General features: G+C 42.0%; 1 protein-coding gene across 4 annotated transcripts in view; it reads left to right on the top strand.

The window, feature by feature from the left end:
• Positions 1–758: 758 nt before the first annotated feature.
• Positions 759–18,210, top strand: part of MUSK (muscle associated receptor tyrosine kinase) — a 55,329-nt gene continuing 37,877 nt past the window's right edge. For 3 of the 4 annotated variants that reach the window (XM_054810002.1, XM_054810000.1, XM_054809999.1), the window contains exons 1-5: positions 759–855; positions 5,149–5,275; positions 8,505–8,656; positions 10,041–10,168; positions 10,686–10,827. In XM_054810002.1, the coding sequence (XP_054665977.1) occupies positions 759–855; positions 5,149–5,275; positions 8,505–8,656; positions 10,041–10,168; positions 10,686–10,827 (646 nt within the window). The remainder of the gene's footprint in view (positions 856–5,148; positions 5,276–8,504; positions 8,657–10,040; positions 10,169–10,685; positions 10,828–18,210) is intronic. The other variant, XM_054810001.1, reaches the window with a different exon arrangement.

Genomic DNA, 18,210 nt, shown 5'->3' with positions numbered 1-18,210 from the left:
TACAGCAATGCCTCTACCCATGCTCAAGTCCCCTGCACTGCTGCTGATGTTGAAACGAAATGCTCCTTTTCTCCCAGGGTATAAATGTTGTTCCTGCTCTGGATATTCACTCTTTTTGGGGTCTGTTTCCAGGACGAGGCTCTGCTTTTCCAGTGCACTGCAGCGATTCTCAAACACTGACAACTTCCTTGGCAAAGAAGGGCACTTTCATCCCCCAATGCCAACCTCTCCTGCTCCAGCAAATGCATCTGTTAAGAAAAGAAACGCTATCAGCAAGGCAACAGGTGGCATATTGCAGCCAATCACGAAAGGTTATAATAAGACAGAGGGAATGTGTGCGGGAGAGAGAGGAGAAAAAATGAAAAAGAAGGGGACTAAGCTGAAGGAAATCCAGTGGCAAGCATTTTTTCCACTACTGCACTTACATGGTGCTGAAATAAAGGCCTAGTGACTTTGCGGCTCTGGGGTAGGCTACAGCCCTGGAAATGCATTTGCCCATTGTACTGCTCTCTGTTTGCTTAGAAGGAATTCAGAAGGGATTTGCTTTCTCTTGTTTCATGAGCCCCACGCTTTCACACTGACCGAAGTGGATACGCACCAGCTGGCCATGTCCATCACTGCCGCCGGGTGGAAGAATTCCTGATTATACTTAGATCCCACAGACCCTGCTCTGTCATTAGCAGAGGAGCTCTGCTTGCTTACTGCTGTCCGACATGCAGCTGGCTGGGAGCTCCGCACGCCTGTCCTGAAGGAGCCGGATGCCTTCTGGATCAAACATGAACGACCTGCTGAAGGTGCCCCTGGTGCACGTCCTCACTCTGGCAGTCCTCAGCTTGGCCGAGACACTCCCAAAAGGTTTGCTTGGATTTGCTTTTGCCCTGCTCCGCTTCTGCCACTTGCTGAAGGAGGTTTAGCAAAGGGGAAGGCGTCTCTAGTAATGGTGGTGTGGGTGGTGTGGTAGCATTCCCAAAAAGGGCAAAAATGTGCTGCTTTCGTTGGTCACTTCATGGCTTTTAGGAGGATAGCAGTGAAAATAATCTCATAGATGTGTCTGCGATTGAAGGTTCTTTGTCTGGGAAGAGCACGTAGTCCCGTTGTAATTGGGCAGGGGAAACCTTTGGGTTCAGCCTGGGTGGGATGGACTTTTCTCATGTCAAAGGAAGCTTACAGGTTTTCGTGGCTAGTAGCACCCATTGCTGCAGAGCCCAACTTTTGTGGTTTTCTGCATACCTGTGTACGCTTATAAATATATAAAGCTCAAAGAACAAGTAAATAGCTATAATGTCTTTATGAGGCATATATATATAAATACAAATGTACATGGTTTCTATTGCATATAACATAAAAGTTATTGCACCTTCTTCCTCTCTTGTGTGCACACACGTACACAGACACATGCACACATACTTTTATTTAATATAAAAACTGAAAGAAATCTGTTTAGAAAAGTCTTTGAGGTACAAAGTGCGACAGTGGTTTTCTGGATGTACCATCTGGTAACCCTGTGGACAAAAGGGTTTTCTGCACAGTGATTCTCGAGACCCATGCAAAGCATACCAGAAACTTTGCAGCTTCAGGAAGACAAAAAAGAACCTCAAGGAGGATGCCAGTAGTCACCTGTTAGGCCAGCATTGCTGCTGTTGCAGGGCTGTGTTCTTAGAATTATTAGTCAGGTTGGCCTCAAAATGTAAAAAAAAAAAAAAAAAAGTCTCTTATTTATAAAAAACTTTTGAATAAAATTGTTAATTTTTTCCTAAGGCACTAAAGTAAGTTGGTGAACCCCAGTCTTTTTGAAAGGTGTCGTAAAATGGGATACAAGAGACAAGAAAGGCAAAGAGGAAGGGGATTGATTTTTTTTCCTGGTGGCACAGTGCAATGAAGAGATACGCATCCTTTCTTAAAGCATCACAGGTGGTGAATTGCCTTGTTCTGTGAGAGGCTGAAACATGACTACAGCCCAGTGGTGCCATATAGAGGTTTTGCAGAATTAGCTGGAAACACGATTGAGCAGTTTTTGACTAGAGGAACTGCAGCATCTCCAGGTGTCTGCAATGCTGCAAGGGAGACTGGTTGTTTTCTGTTTTGTTTTGTTTGCCTGGCTTGTCTTGTTTCGGAAGTGTGAATCCAAACGCGAAGTGAAGCCATTTGGAGCTTCTGGTGGGCTGGGGATAGAAGAGGATCTGGCTTTCTCATGGGCCCCATGACCGGCCTTGGGTCATTTTGCTATCTTGGGAAACTACAGCTGACATCTAGAAAAACTGTGTGGCTTTATAGATATACAAGTTAATTGATTTTCAATGTTTTTAAAGCCACAGGGCTACCTAAAAAATGTCAGAGAGCCCCAATGGATGCACACGGAAAGGTCTGGGGCCATTTCTATATGCTGATAGATATGCCCATACATTGTTTGGATTTTATTTTCCCACTTCAAAATTTGGTAATGAAGGCATCGTAAGTTTTGATTGCTTTCCTGAGAAAACACGGACTGACACCAACAACTGAGCTTTTTGGACGGCTTTTAAAGCAGGCACCATTTCAGCCATTTTGGGGCTCTCTCGCTGCCTCATGACAAAATGGCGGCGCACTCTACTGCTTGCTGTCCCCTGCAGACACCATGTATCCTACAGCCTCATGCCCTCTGTCCCCTTACCCCAGCTACCAGAGCATGGCCTTCACCTCCCTCCTGGCCCAGCACTTGATTTTAATATCAGAAAGGTGAAAAAGAGTGTACAAGAAAATGACATGTTGCTGTCATTGTCACGGTTGCTCTTTGAGGACGTAGAATTTCAGGAGGCAGCTGTAAAAAAAAGTTCCCTTTCTGCTTTTACCATAGGTACAGTGCTGTTGGTTTGGACAGTATTTTCTATGAGTATGGGGCTTGATTCTACCCTAAGAGCTGTGTGCTGGCTTTCAGGGGATGCCAGATCAGACCCCATGTAGGCAATATTGCTAAGGATAAGTCTGACTTATGCTGAATTAAAGAGATACCATGGAAATACTTAACTGTTGCTAGTGAATTTATTTAATATATTTAAAATATAAATATATAAATTTATTTAATATATTTAATATATAAAACTGACAGCCATTGTTTGCCCAAAGAATAAAATACTGTCATTACGCATATTGGCTCTTGGTGCAATTCTAACTTTATTCTTCATGAGAATTGCCACACTTATCGTGACAACACTGTTATAAAACTGGTTGCTTTGAATTTTTGTTACTGTAAAAATTTACATTTCTCAGGGTTAAAAAAAATCCTTCCGGAGATCGAGGCACATGGACGACAGCAATAAAAACATGCTATATAAAATTAGATTGTAAAAGTCCATTTTAGCCAGGCTTAATGCCTCAAAACCCAATAAACGATGTCATGAAATAGCACCGTTGCCTTTGAAGTAGACACGATAGCCATCAGTGTAGGTTATATTCTCCTAAGACAACCTTCAGTACCACGGAAATTTAGGCTTTATGAAAATCTTCCATTTGGTTTCACTGGTATGGGATTCATCTGGGGTGCAATACAGATAATTACTTCTATATAATGTGACCCAAAATGACCCAATAAACTGAAGCCTGATACAATTTGAAGCAGTGATCTTAAAAAATGAAGCTGACACAGATGTGTTTTAACTAATGTTTAGTTAATGCAATTTTTAGTGCTACCTTAGCTGTAGTTTTAAATCTTTTTATAGAAGTAGAGTCGTTACTAGTTATGCAATCTGAAGTCATATAATGTAGAAATATTATTGAGGCAGATTTATTCTAATGACATTGCAAAGGTGTTAGGACTTTTACATAAACCTGATAGCAGAAGCCAATCCTTTCTTCCTCTAGCTTCATTCCAGCTGAACTCCAATAGCATTCTAATTTTTACTCCCATGTACATTCAAAAAGCATTAAGGTAAAGGGTCTCTATTATTCTCAGTCACTTAAATTGGAGTGTCTTGTATTTTGCCCTGGGTTTTTTTTTGGTGGGGGGAGTGGGGGGTAAAATTGATGTAGCTTATTTTTTGCCTGAATTTAAATCTTTTTGTACTGAGGAGAGCCTGCAGATACAGTGCGGGCAGGATTGTCCTGTGAAAAGACACACAGTGTGCCAGATACTGCTACAGTCAGTGAGGAACAGGGAGATTCCTGCATCCGCTGTACATTTTCAAGGTGGTGTTTCAGGAACATGGTATGAAACTAGCTCATCTCAGCACAGCTGTCAATGAAATCCAGTCCAACAGATATTGGATGTGTGTCCCTTGCATTCATAGATTAAAAGTCATTCAAGTGTCTTTGGAGGCAATGGCTGCAATGCATACTATGAGCAGGGAAAGCGGTTCACTAGATGTATCCTTTGATCCCTTCCAGCCGTGCTTCAAGTCTTTAACCAGAGCAACGGAAAATGTTTCTAAAGATATATTCAAATAATGTATGATGACAGGTCTGTGATAATAAGCGTCAGACACAGCTATTACACGTCTAACCCTGGTGCTACTTGGTTAGAAAAGCTGAGAAAAAGAGAAAGTGTGCTAGTCATGCCACTAATCTGGAAGACCTGAAGGGCCGTTATGAGCCTCGCTTTGAAAAATATAGTGTTATATAACAGGTTTTTTTTAAAAAAAAGAGTAGTTGAGTGGAACAAGTCCCATATTAATGAGAAGAAGTCAAAATCTCATGCATTATGTGTTAAAAAGGAGGCACTGTGCACACTCCAAGGGGCAGGTCAGCTTGGCTTCAATTTCTGTGCTGTTCCTTGCACTTCCAGCCCATGCAATACCGCCCATGTAGCAGGGGAACAGCCTGACCTGTGTCCTTGTATCCCACCCGGTGCCATGCACCTTGGAGGAGAGGAGGGTTCAAAACAAGGGACATGCTGGACTTGTTGGAGCTGCCCCATGCTTGGGTTGCTCTGTTTTGCAACCTATAGAGAGAGCACAAGGGAAAATGCAAAACCTGCAGCAAACAGAAGGCTGCAGCTACAAATGCAGAGGGACCTGTGTTACATTGAATGCGTGGAAGCTGTTCAAAGCACCTCTGCACTCGGGAAAAAACCATGGAGTGACACTGCAGGGACTCGCCTGCCAAAGTGGTCTGACAGGCTTCGTGCCTCTGTGGGAGGCACGGGGAGGTTTTCTCATTTTCTCTTCCTTTGCGCAGCTCCCTTGATCAGCACTCCTCTGGAAACTGTGGATGCACTGGTAGAGGATGTCGCCAAGTTTGTCTGCGTAGTGGAGTCGTACCCTGAGCCGGAGATTACGTGGACGCGCAACAGCATTCCCATCAGGTAGGGAGCAGCCCCAGCCCTGTCCAGCATCTTCTGCCAAAACTGTCAGTGCATTCCTTCAGGATAGAGGAGGTATCTGGAAACATCAAAATGGGTCTGTGGTCAGGGAAGAGGATGAGTGGCTCTAATTATATAGCAATCTGTGTTCCTTAGGAAGTGCTGGAGCCCCTGGGGGGTGCTCTTGCAGATTCATACACTTGAGCTTGTAGACAGTTGGTTTCTACTTCAAGCAATGTGAGGAGTTTGCTCTCCAGCTTCAGACAATGCAATCTGCTCTGTACCTTACTTTCCACATTTATGAAGAAGGAGGATGCTGTATAATATTTAAAAGAAGCATTGCCAGACTTGTCGTCCGAGTGTCTGCAATGTGCTTGAAAAGTTTGCATGGAAGGGGTCATATCATGCCATTCTTGTTTGCTTCTAGTTCTGGATCTGACCGTAGGAAACTGTCTTCTCATTGTTATGCACCGTCAGACATTAACCACCAGGCATCAAGGTGCCACCAAAGAAGGCAGCCTTGGAAACGTGTTATGGAAGTTGCTACCATTGCCTTAGCTCTGTTGCTGTAGACAGGCTCTTGAAAAGTAAACTGTACCTGATCTGCAAACTCTGAAATCACATTACGTCTGCCACATGGCTTCACATCAGTTTCTCATTCTAGATTGCTGTTAGTGACTCCCTCTGTAAGGGAAAATTACAGAACAATCTCTGTGTAACAGATGGTCACCTGAAGCGTGGTTCCTGCTATTGTGATCAAGTATCCAAACAGCCCTTGAAAGATTCACTCAGGAGACTCTAAATAAGTCAGCAGCAGCAGGAAGTCTTACTGTTAGGAAGACCATTTGAGAATAGGAAAAAAGCAGAAGGCTACATATATGCAGGCTGGCCTTCAGAAATCGTTTTTTTCATTGTCTGCAACAGAACTTCAGCAAAACCCCAGTCCTAACCCTCTGACCCCAGCCTTGTTGCAGGATGGAGGTCTGAATTCCCACAGATGTTATTTCCAAATCAGGTCACCTTTCTCCTAATTCCTTCCCCATCAGTAACACCACACCTGAAAATCAAAGCTGGGAGAGGAAGCCATTCATGCAGGACCACGGAGATTACATGCCCTTCTCTCCCCATGGTCTTCACCCCAAAATAATTTCACTTTGTCTATGTTCTAATATCATATGAAACCCAGATTTTTTTTTCTCACCCCCGTCCCCAGGTCCAGAAGCCCAAAACACCTTTCTAAAAGCCATCCCACTCTCTCTGAGACACAGTGCTTTTTTCACAAGATTGACCAAAAAGGAAAATAGTGATCAAAAAAGCTCTGCTGGTGAGGCTGGAGAGCTCAGGTGTTTCATTCCTTTACTGGGGTTTCTGGAGAAACTATTGCACTTTCCCAAAGATTGTTGGCATTAATAGTCAGTGCTGCTGGATACAAAAGCTCAGACCAAAGACGGGGAAATAGATAAGCTGAAAATATTTCTGTTACTTTCCAAGAACTTGGATGAAAGTATTTGCACAGTGGAAAAGGATCAGATCAGTGGACTTTTTTTCTGGAAAAAACCCACATAAATATATTTATGTGCTTCTGTGTGTATGTATCAAGCTTCAAAGGGGCTAGTTATTGCAAGCAATAAATATCAGTTATTTTATTTACAAAATTTTCTTCTCTGGCCAAGGTCCCAGCACCCTGAACAGACAGCTAAGCTAACCTTCAAAACAAAACAATACGTAAACATTCAGTTTCAATGGGAATAGTGCCAGGACAGAGGTTCTTGTCAGCACTAGTCTTTTCGAAGTGCCTTTCTTTTTGGCATCAAAACTTGTGCAAGTAAACTGGCAGGTGCCCTGTGTGAGTGAAATGGTTTACCTGCCCTGTCTCCCAGGGCAGGGCTGCCCAGAGTGAGCCTTCGTCAGGGAAAGAAGAGAAGGGAGCCTGCACCTCTTTTACACAATGAATGAGTTCATTGTACTCTTTCTTTTCAGGGTGAAAAAGAGGAGGGAGATACAAGACTGAAAGGCAAAAGGCTATTGAAAGGAAATATGTACCTGTAACACTATAAATGGCACATTCAGATTACTCGGTGACTGCTGTATGATTTTTAACAGTATAAGACAAACAAACTGGGACATACTTAGGCGTCAGGTATTTGTGATAGCTTGGGAAACAATCCTCAGGTCAGATCCCTTTTGCTACCATTCATCAGAATCAAAGGCAAAATAACATGAAAATGCTTCCAAAAAGCATCAATGAAAAGTGTGAAAATCAAACATGGAGGAATTTATGAAATGTTATGCAAATCTTGTTCCACTGAAGTTTGACTATACTTTTTCAGTTTTGCAATGAAAATCAGAGATCAGCGTTCTGCTTTCTCACCACTTTTCCTTCTGTCTCTCCCTTGCTCTTGCTCATGTCCACAGACCAGACACACAGCACACCCCATGCTCACATATAGAATTGATCTTTGCTCTGCAGACTTTGTTACAATATCCCATACCTTTGTTGCTCGAACTTCAGGGCTTCTCTTGACTTCTCTGAAGTCTCCAGGTTAAAGCCTGCTGTCATTGAACTACAGCTATCCTTGCATCCTCTAATCTTTAGATGGCTTTTTTCTTCAGCACATTTCTTTGGTTGTGTGTTGGTTTGGGGTTTTGTTACTTGTTTTTGTTTTGGTTTGTTTTTTTTTTTCAAAAACCAGACAAAACTGCTCCTGGGTGCAGACACAAAAATACTTGGTTTGTAGTTTGTATCTTTTTTTCACAACAGTAAAAATCTTTCCATAACATTATCTGTTTAGTGAATTATTTTTTTTTAAAAATCTGAAGAAAGTTTCTTTAAAAAACTTCAGCCAATTCCAGTTCCTGTATAGGCAGTCCTTCCCTTGCACTGAGTGATTATACCTAAAACAGGACCCAGCTGGATAAGATTACCTGTGTTCATGCCTGTCCTTGGCCAGACCAAAACCCAACTGTGTTACCTACTTACTTTACCAATATCTGTCTGGAGGAAGAATTGCCACCACGCTGGGGGCAGTCAGGAACTGCATAGTCTAGTGAGGACCAAACCGAACCTTAAGGTCCAACTCAAATTTTCAGTGCCTTCCCTTCTCTTTGCAGCTTGAAAAAGTAAAACATAGATGACTATTTGTAGTGCCGTCAGTGTTCTGCAGATACCCAATTCCCCCTCTCCGTCCCCGGCTATCCCCCCACCCCTGACAATCTGTGCTGTGCCCTGCAGGCTGTTCGACACCCGGTACAGTATACAGAGGAATGGGCAGCTCCTGACCATTCTGAGCGTGGAGGACAGTGATGATGGAGTGTACTGCTGCACAGCGGATAACGGGGTTGGAGCTGCTGCACAGAGCTGCGGGGCTCTCCAAGTGAAAATGCGTAAGTGGGAAAGTAATTTCTTCTTGATGCCATGTGAGTGTGTAATTGAGAACCTGAGCAGTCCCCCCAAGTATGGCCCCTGGGGGTCCATGTTGAGGGCAGACTCATCCGTATTCCTGTGAGGCTCTGCAGTCCCTTGAGGCAGAGACATGGCATATTGGATCATACCTTAACTAAACCCAATTGTGATTCTTCACTTTGAATAACACACACTTGTGCTAGGATCAGAGGAACTGTTTGCATAGCAGAGGATAAAAGCTGATGCTTTGAAGAACACCCTTTGTACAAACCTTTGTAAAAGCAGCACAATTTGACAGATTAGACCTCCGTAGCAATACTGTATGAAATCCCTTGTGAATTTTAAATGCAAGATCTCACTAATCAGATTTATACCTGAGGATGGCAAAAGCAAGTAAATGCTCTTCAGCTGTTCTTAATAGCAGTCTTGAGAGGTCTGGAGCACCATGGTGTAAATATCATCATCCCACATGCAAAGGGCTATATATGTGCTGAGCTCGGTGAAGCTATACTCACATGGCTGCAGTTATTTACACAAACACTTAAAAGGGCAGCTGAGATACATCCTGGCTAAAGCATCTGTTTATAGGAAAGGATTTGCTTGCGCTAATAAGCATGACCCTTCAGGTCTGGTAATTCTGGGGATCTCCAGCACCCCAGTTGCCTGCAGGTGGGGCCAGGAGGTGATCATCTCTGAAGGCTGGTATCGCGCAAGGGAAGCAAAACTTCAGATCTCTCTAAACACTGAGATGAAGATCTTTTTTTAATCCCAGCTCAAAGTAAGCTAAGTCATATTTTTCTTTAGGTAAAATGAATTTAAATTTGTCTCATGTTAACTTGAAATGAGTTTGATTGTTTTTTCTTTAAGGATCCTTTCTCCTTTCTACTAACATAGTTATAAATCCTTCAACTGGGTACATTATTGAATGTACATGCCCTTCTTATTGAGCTAGAGACAAACCTGGGTTAAAAGTATTTCAAAACCGATTCACTCCAGATCTGAGCTTTCACACAAGACACTGTTTATGCAGTGAAGAATTCAATGCAAACATTCTTCAATATTGGAAATACTCTTATCTGGATTTGGGTTTTAGACCAGGCACTAATTCAAATGACTGTCAAATGCCACTCCTGAAACAAATGACCTATGCATGTTAGCTGCTCTTGCATCCATAAACTGAAACTCTCAATGCTGTGCTTAAGAACTTTTTTTCTTTCTCAGGCAGCTCATGACCTGCTAAGACCACTCTATCTTTCAGCAATATAGAGAAAAGCAGCAGAATTTTTTTTTTTATTTCTGAACTTGTCCTGTTCTAGGTCCTCTTAACTTCAGTTCAGCTTTAATTTTTGACTTTTCAAATTTTAGGACCCAAAATAACCCGACCACCTATAAATGTGGAAATAATAGAAGGGTTAAAGGCTGTTCTTCCATGCACTACAATGGGGAATCCAAAACCTTCTGTTTCATGGATCAAAGGAGAAACAGTTGTAAAGGTGAGTAGAGAACGAAATGTAAGTTGCTATTTGCCAAAGGTACGGCGTTAAGATATTAGCATCTATTACAGCATTTGTAAATTCTAGTTGCTAGGTAGCAAGCATTTTGAAAATTCAAGGCTAATCTCATAAATGCCTGGATCTGCAATAATTCTGCCTATAAACTAAGGATTCTTTGTGTATCTATACTTTATATTATATATATTTATTACTACTAAGTGTGGCCAAATGCTGCTGAATGCACTTATGAGTGTTGTCATAAATAAGAGCTACTGAGACACTTAGCTAAGATTGAGGGCTCTTTTGAAGCTATAATTCACTGATCTGCAAAAAGAGCAGTGGGTGAGTGTCTCATGATAACGATGAGTAGGAAGAGCTGGCCCCAAATCCTTCAGTTGTAGGACAATACAAATAACTTTCATGTGTGTAAGCCCAATCTTTGGAAGCAGATACTTGATGCCGCTTGTGTGCAGTCTGCATGTAGAGCCCTCACCTCAATCTCTCCTTCCTCTGGCAGGAGAATGCTCGCATTGCTGTCCTTGATTCGGGGAATTTAAGGATCCACAACGTTCAGAGAGAAGATGCAGGACAGTATCGATGTGTAGCCAAGAACAGCCTGGGCACAGCCTATTCAAAACCTGCAACAGTGGTAGTGGAAGGTGAGTAACCCTTGCACCGGACTCCACCTCCACATGCCAGCTCCTCCTCATGCATACCTGATTAACTTGAATTAACCTGAAGTATCACACTGATGTCAACAAAAACATCCTAGGGCGTTATCTGGAAGGGGAAAGGGGAAAGGGGAAAGGGGAAAGGGGAAAGGGGAAAGGGGAAAGGGGAAAGGGAAGGGAAGGGAAGGGAAGGGAAGGGAAGGGAAGGGAAGAAGGAGAGAAATAAAGTTTGTCCACACCTTCTCCCATTGCTGGCTGATGTTGAAAGGGACTATCTGTGGAGGGTCCTTGTCCATGGCTGCTGTGGCTCTGGTGGGATATTTGTCTGAGTAAGGACTCTCAAATATGTTTTTCCTTTTGAATTATGGTTTCAAAGATGCCAGCTTGTTTCTTGTTTGAAAAGCCCCACCAGTCCTGTGGATTGTACACTATGGCTTGTGGAGATGGGATGGACAAGTAGAAAGCTAATGGCTCTGGAAAACTGCTGCAAACAGCCTGATCAGAAAGAGCTGCAGCTGCAAACAGTGAAACATTTTGCAGCATTATGTGTATGTCCCTCTCCCTTTCCTCTGATTTTCCATCTGAACTGGTTGATTCTTCAGGTAAACAGAGCATTTCTCTTTGAGGACTTCAACATTTTCTGCCCGCTTAACTGAACACCAGATTGATTTTTCAGTTTCTGGTCTTTATGTGCTCAGTGTCCATCTCTTATTTACAGAAGGTGTTTTCTTTGTGGTATAAATCATTACCATTTTCAGAGTGCTGAGACCAGTGGACTACTGGGGAACCCAAATGTAGGCAATGAGGCATTCAGTGTTCCTGATCCCTGCAAGAGAAGTTGGGTTATGCAAGGTTTTGTGGAGTGGGAGGAGGGATGACTGACTCAGTAGATGAACTAATTCTTATTTCTTATTCAGAATGGCTGTACTGTAGAAAGTGGAGAAGGATCTCAATTTGCCTAGTAAGCTTCAAAAGATTGTTATAGGTTACATTTGGCCTGAGACTATCAGAGGTTACTTAGGGTGCAATCTCATTTCTAAGAGGACCATTGACTTTCTTCTGGGAGCAGGATCAGGTATATTAGATCCAGCTACAGATTACTGTAGGTCTGCTGTTTCACTAAAAAAATGCATTCATTATTCAGTTGTGGGTTTGTTTTTTTTTTTTTTTAATATTTACACATACAGGCTTCCAGTATGTTAGAAATTCCTTAAATATCTTTAAAACAGGAAGGCAGCTATTCCTAATCTAGATTCAGAGCTGTACTTCTCCTGAGGTAAAAGCGATGGGGCAAACCGAAGGCACTTGGATCTGGCTGTGAACAGCTTGGGCCCTGGGTTTTGGTTTGGCTCCATCATTGAGACAGTGGCTAAAGGCTTGTCAAGAATTAACTGTGAATGCCAAATACTCGGCACCATATGTACAACCGCCCCCCCCTTCCATGCTGAAGGGCCTCATGCGCTGAGATTTTATTGCTCCGGATCTACCAGAGCCAGTTAGGGAAGCTAAAAGTGGGCTGGAGCTGCACCAAAATCCAGGCTGTTAAGGTTGATACCTTGTTTTGTCCCTGTCTCCAGAATTATGCAGCTGCCTGTTAAATCAAGGAATGGCAAAATAATCCACAAATATCCTACTTGCAAAGAAGAGCCTGTATGTGATCTTTTTAAAATGAGGAAGATTAGTTTTTAATTAATCAATGGGAGCTCAGTGCTCCCACGCAAACTATCCCCTCATGTTCCATTCATGTGTTGGGTGAACAAAGCAATGCTGTTCTCCAAGCTTGCCCTGGTTTCTCTGGTGGGGCACCCATATAATATACCTTGTTTCAGGCTGCCACCCAAACTAGACTGATGCATGTGTGTTTTACTTTTTTGGCTTCCAAATTCTGAAGATAATAATCTTGACTGCATCTTGCTGTATATACAGATCCCCTCCCCTCCCAGTATTTTAGATTAATTCTCATGGATATTTAGCGTACATGCATATGCACATACCCATGCATGCATGTGGGTATGTGCACATACATGTATCCCCCTCCTGCACATCTTTTATAATTATTTTTAGTATCCCTCTCCTTTTATCTCTCCTACCCCCTTAGTTTCAGCTTTTAAAAATAACTCCAAGTAAATAATAATCTAAAATTGCTTAATGCAGGAAAATCACACTTCAGTCAATCTTTTTTGAACATTTGCTACGTTGAGAAAACTTATGAAAGAAAAAATGCTGTTTGTTGCTTCTCTGTAATAATGCAACAATATTTTTTCTTAAATCTTGGTGCTGCCATTCACTGGAGTTACCACCCTGCATAGTTTGGCTTAATATTAAAATAAAATGACTAAGCATGGCTGGTTAACTATGAATATTTAATCCCAAAGCAAATGCCCATTCAAAGAGCGGTGCAAATATTTATGTCTAGCTAAATCTAGATCAGGAGGGTCCTGATTTGTGAAAAAGGTTTCTGATTTTCTGTTGTAAGCTTCCATTTTAACGGGTTCATCGTGCAATTAGTTTCAGGCATCGTTCAAAGTGCAGAACTGTCTAACTTCTTGAAAGATTGTCCCTCTGCCTCCTGCATGCAGTCAGGCTCCTTAATGCATGTAAGTTCAGGCACATGATTAAATGACTTGCTGAAGCTGGGCCTAGAAGCTACAGCAAGTCTTAGATATGTAAAATTATCTGTGCTGGATGCACTCCCTCAAACTAACGATAATCTTGTCCCAAGCATTTACACCACTGAGGTTCCTTACAGTCCTACTTCTTGCCTGGTTTCAGTAGCCATAGTAAAAGTTTGAAAAACGCTGCTATTGTGATTTTCCAGGTATTTTTTTCTCTGTTCCTTGTTGGCTTTTCTCAACGTTTATAATACTGGCATCTATTTATTACATTTAAATCACAGCTTTAAATATTTTTAAAGATTTAATATTTTTAAAGTGAAGTTGAAATAATTTAAGCAATGATTTTATATTCAGGTGCAGTTCTTGTCAGGAAAAAGAAAGCAGTGGAGGCCTTAATGGAACTGATTTTTCAGTTGTTCCTCATTTTCATCAGTGAATGGGCGGAAGGAGATAAGGGTCCTCTGGGTGCTGCCCTCTGCATGGACTGGTCCTTAGCCAGTGCAGCCTGCTTCCTCTCCCAGGGCATGTTTCAGGCACCAGAGTTCAGGTGAGGAACTAGTGAACTCTAATCAGTTAATGAGCTTTAGTGTCCAGAACTGGGTCAGGATTTTAATTAAAAGGGTTGAAAAAAGCCTGTCATTTTGGACTCTGCTTTCCCCAAAGTTCAGGGCAAACCCACATGAATTTGGACACGTGGTGGTGAAACAGATTCTCTCCTTAAAAGGCATAATCCATTGGGGGTGAAAACATGATCATAATGTACCTGACTGCTGGGTCTTTGGGAAGAGCTGGGATCTTCATTGGGAACTGTGCTGAGCTCATGGACAGCACTGGCCTCACTGAAAGGCTGTCTGGGGTGCCTGGAGGGGTTTAGGAGGAGAAGCAGAGCATGGGGCATCCCCTTGATTTGACACAAAGGAGTGTGCATAGGAGGTGAGGGACACAGAAGGGACACAAGAGGCAAGCGTTGGCCAAGACAGCCAAGTGAGTGACCATGTGAGGTTGGCAGCCCTCCTGCTGAAGGAGGATTGCACACTATTTTTACAGTCTTGGTGTGTCCCATAGCAATAAAATGACAAATGCCTTTGGTTTAGTTCTCAGTGGACACCTTGGAGGAGCAGGGTTGGTTCTCTCTGACATGTGCTGGGGTCACTATGAAGTGGTCCTGGTTTCCAGCTGTGCAGAAGCTGCATGGGTGTATGGAGTTGGCTTTCGTCCACTTGGTTCCTTTGTCAAATTAGTTACAGCCCATGCAACTTTTGGAAAAAAGGACTAGTAGAAGTACTGGCGTGAGGCAGAAGTATAATAGGCAGAAACAAGCATTCTCCATACTGCTCTGCAAAGCAAAACAAATGATCAATGATCAGTTTGCCGGTTCTGTTAAAATTAGTGTGTGAGGATGACTTCCTGTTGCTCATGTACATCTAGAGATGGCTACAGGATGTAACATGTGCATTGAGATAAAGGAACAATATTATAATCTTGGCTGTTTGCCAAGAAATGTGTTTTAATTTCCTGGAGGCAACATTTCTGACCTGCAGTTTTGTATTCATTTTCTATCATCTTAAACATTTTGCTAACTAGCTGCTTAAATGCTACCTTGTCAGTTTTGATAATGAACACTTCTGCTAACCCTAGAAGAGAAGAGCATTTATATGAAGCAATACCTTGCCAAAGGATTTATATAAATTTCCTATTGATTGCTGTACTGATGCCCAAAGTGAATCTGTGGCTGAAAGGTTCCTGGATGAATCCAGGACTATGGTAGAACAGAAGCATTTGCTTGCTTCCCTGATCTGTAGTTCACACAGATGTCTGAAGGCTGAAGTTTATTGACAAGATGTTGGCTGAGATGGCTAAGATGTTCCATCCAGTTTTACCTGAAGATTACTCTTTTGGAAATAGATAGGAGAGCAGCTATTGCCTTCAGTAATGTTGAGAGTTATCTTCAAGTGCAGAATTTCCTATGGATGTCAGTAAAAATTGAGGGCAGGATATAGACTTTTAGGCTGTGCCATGAATGTATTTCTTGTCCCTTGTCTGAGCATTTGAAATCTGTAGGGTTTGCATGATAGGCAGCATTAGTGAGACATTCATCTTTTTTTTCCTTCATGCATTGGACAGCTGTTTATGTAACATAGACTGGAGAACAGGAGGAATTTCGGTTTTCATTGCTATTTGCAGTGACATTATCCAGTCCATTAATAGGACCAGCTCAGCAAAAGCTATGCAAGCACTCATCAGGTTCAGTTTCTGGGACTGCTGCCTAAAATTGTACACCCTTTGCGGTCCTCACAGCTTACATGTGTAGCAATGATATTCTCCATACCCATTATGTCTAAATTGTATGACATTGAAAGAATAAATGTAAAGCCACAAACTCTTTCCTGGTAAGAGGTATGGGAATATTCCTGTTATGAGCATGCTTGTCACTCAGACAGAGAGAAGCTGTCTGGTAGGTTGCTTTTTTTTTTTTTTTTTTAAAAATGTGCAAAATACCCTCCACTAGATGGTTTTGCTTTGCTGTCTTTTTCACATATGGTGCTTATAACCAAATATTCAAATATATACAATTCCTGCATTAGAGAAGTGTCTTCTTTGCAAAACAGCAGTAAAACAGTATGCTTTGCAATGAATTACAGGCTTGATCACCTGAACTGAGCTCTATGTTCTGGCAGAGTTTTTTGCTCTGTTTTGGAGAATGTTTCCTTCTCTCCTTGGGGAAGGAAAATGCCACTTTATGAATTGGTAGAATGAGCTACTGTCCTGTATGTTCTTCATTCTTTGAAACAAAAAAGTCACAAAAGGAATTGAAAAGTTGACTGTGAATTGCATACAGTTTAGAAGTGACAGCTGTTTATAAATGAAGCATAGAGCTATAAACCACATGTTTCTCTATCAGCCTAATTTTTAGCTTCAACTATGGAAAGAACATTTTCTGGAAATGAATGGAGTTACTGCCATTAAAATATACAAAGGGTTGCGGTGGATCAGGCAGTAACACAACTGAAGGCAGAATGTTCTTCTGAGAGATGTCCTTCCATTCCAACCGAAGGATGTGCATGGAAGTCTTCTGCTGTAGGAAGACAGTCTGAATTGTCTACTGTGCTTTTTAGCCTTGCATAGTGGGACTTTGTGTGCAGAAATCCTGAAAAAAGGTTTTTCTTCCCCTGAGGATTAAGAACAACCTTCCTATTGTGCCTTTCTAGGTGTTGCACCCAGCCAGTGAAACCTCTGATGTTCCCAGTTTGCCCAGTGATGCATTTTTAATGTTGAACAAGAAAGAAAAAGGCCATAAATACATGGACTGTAATGTGAAAGGAAGGGGCACACAGACAGTCCTGTTGGTTGTGTACTGAGTTAGATGCACCTCCATCTTGTGATTTAGATGAAGTTGAGCTCGATCTCCAGCCTGTGGCACCAGAGAGTTGTGGAATTCGGGAGTTTTGGAGTATACTGTGCAATAAGGGTTAGTTTTGAAGTTATCACTGTACAGAGGCATGTCTAGAAATTAGCAATCATAATTCTGTCAGGAAACAAAAAAATTAGCTAGGACAAGTGCTGGAAGATCCATCATGCTCATCAAGAAACTAACTGGATTCTCCATGGATTTAATAACATTTTTGTATCAAATCTTCTCTGCTGTTTCCAATTGGCTAAATAGGACGTTGGTTGAGGGCTGCTGATCTTTTCTTTGTCCAGGCAGTTTTATTCATCCTTCTGTCCAAGTGTTGCTGCTCCACTTCCTCCTGTTCTACTATGGGACAGCACATGAAGCAAACAAATCAAAACAAGGGTGGAAGCAACACTCTTCATGCTCTGACTTAGATGTTGTTTGTTTTTGCGTTCCAACCTGGGTAGATAGCAGTCTTTTCCTGCCCACATTTTATTGCTTATTACTAGCTACTAAAATAATACCCTGCCACAGGCCACAAAAATGTTCCCCTATAAGCCACTTGTGAGATCTGCCTTAGCCTTAAAAATAGGAAGGTTTTCCTTGGAGAATCATCCCTTCAGAAGGAAGGATCTGCCAAGATGTTGGTAGATTCAGACTAGATTTTTTTTTTTTAATTTTCTTGTCTAATTCTTGGAGTCAGTGAGGGGACAGCAGACTAGATGACAACAGAAAGCAGTGCCTTGACTATTTAGTTAACAGACTATGCCCATGAAAGGACTAGCTTCCTTCAGGTGTTTTGTGGAACTCCTATGTAGTCTTGGGACAAATTTGCATCACAGATAAATCAAAAACCAAGAAAGTCACACCATAATTCAAGCACCAAGAATGGAAATATGTATTTAGTTCAGCTAATCTATCAATTTGGATGGACCACATGCCAGAGATAGGCCCTATTTCAAACGAAAACTGACTCCAGATGTGCCATCCATGAAGTTTTCTGCAGTTTTGTGTCAACACATCTGTATTTGTCATAGATGAAATGGTAAAGGGAGATACCAAGAGACCACCAAAGCAGCCAAGTCAGCACTATTACCCTGACTTTTGCCACCTTGCCCATAGATCAGCTATTGACATGAAATCTGATTTTTTATCTGTGCCATATTCTGAGGTAGGATGTTTTGGGTGAGACGGATTGCCAAATAGCAGACTGACAAGTTTACAGATTTGCGTTTACGTACTGGGCAAAATTTCTTCAGGGAAATTTTGATACCGACACTGAGGAAGAGTATTTGGCTCTGCCATGAGCAGAGACAGAAACCCTGGGAAAGGATTGCCTTCCCTGTTTGCGATGATGCTGGT

Source organism: Grus americana, chromosome Z (assembly GCF_028858705.1).
Source record: "Grus americana isolate bGruAme1 chromosome Z, bGruAme1.mat, whole genome shotgun sequence".
Taxonomy (NCBI): Eukaryota; Metazoa; Chordata; class Aves; order Gruiformes; family Gruidae; genus Grus; species Grus americana.
This window is presented reverse-complemented; position numbering and strand designations above follow the sequence as displayed.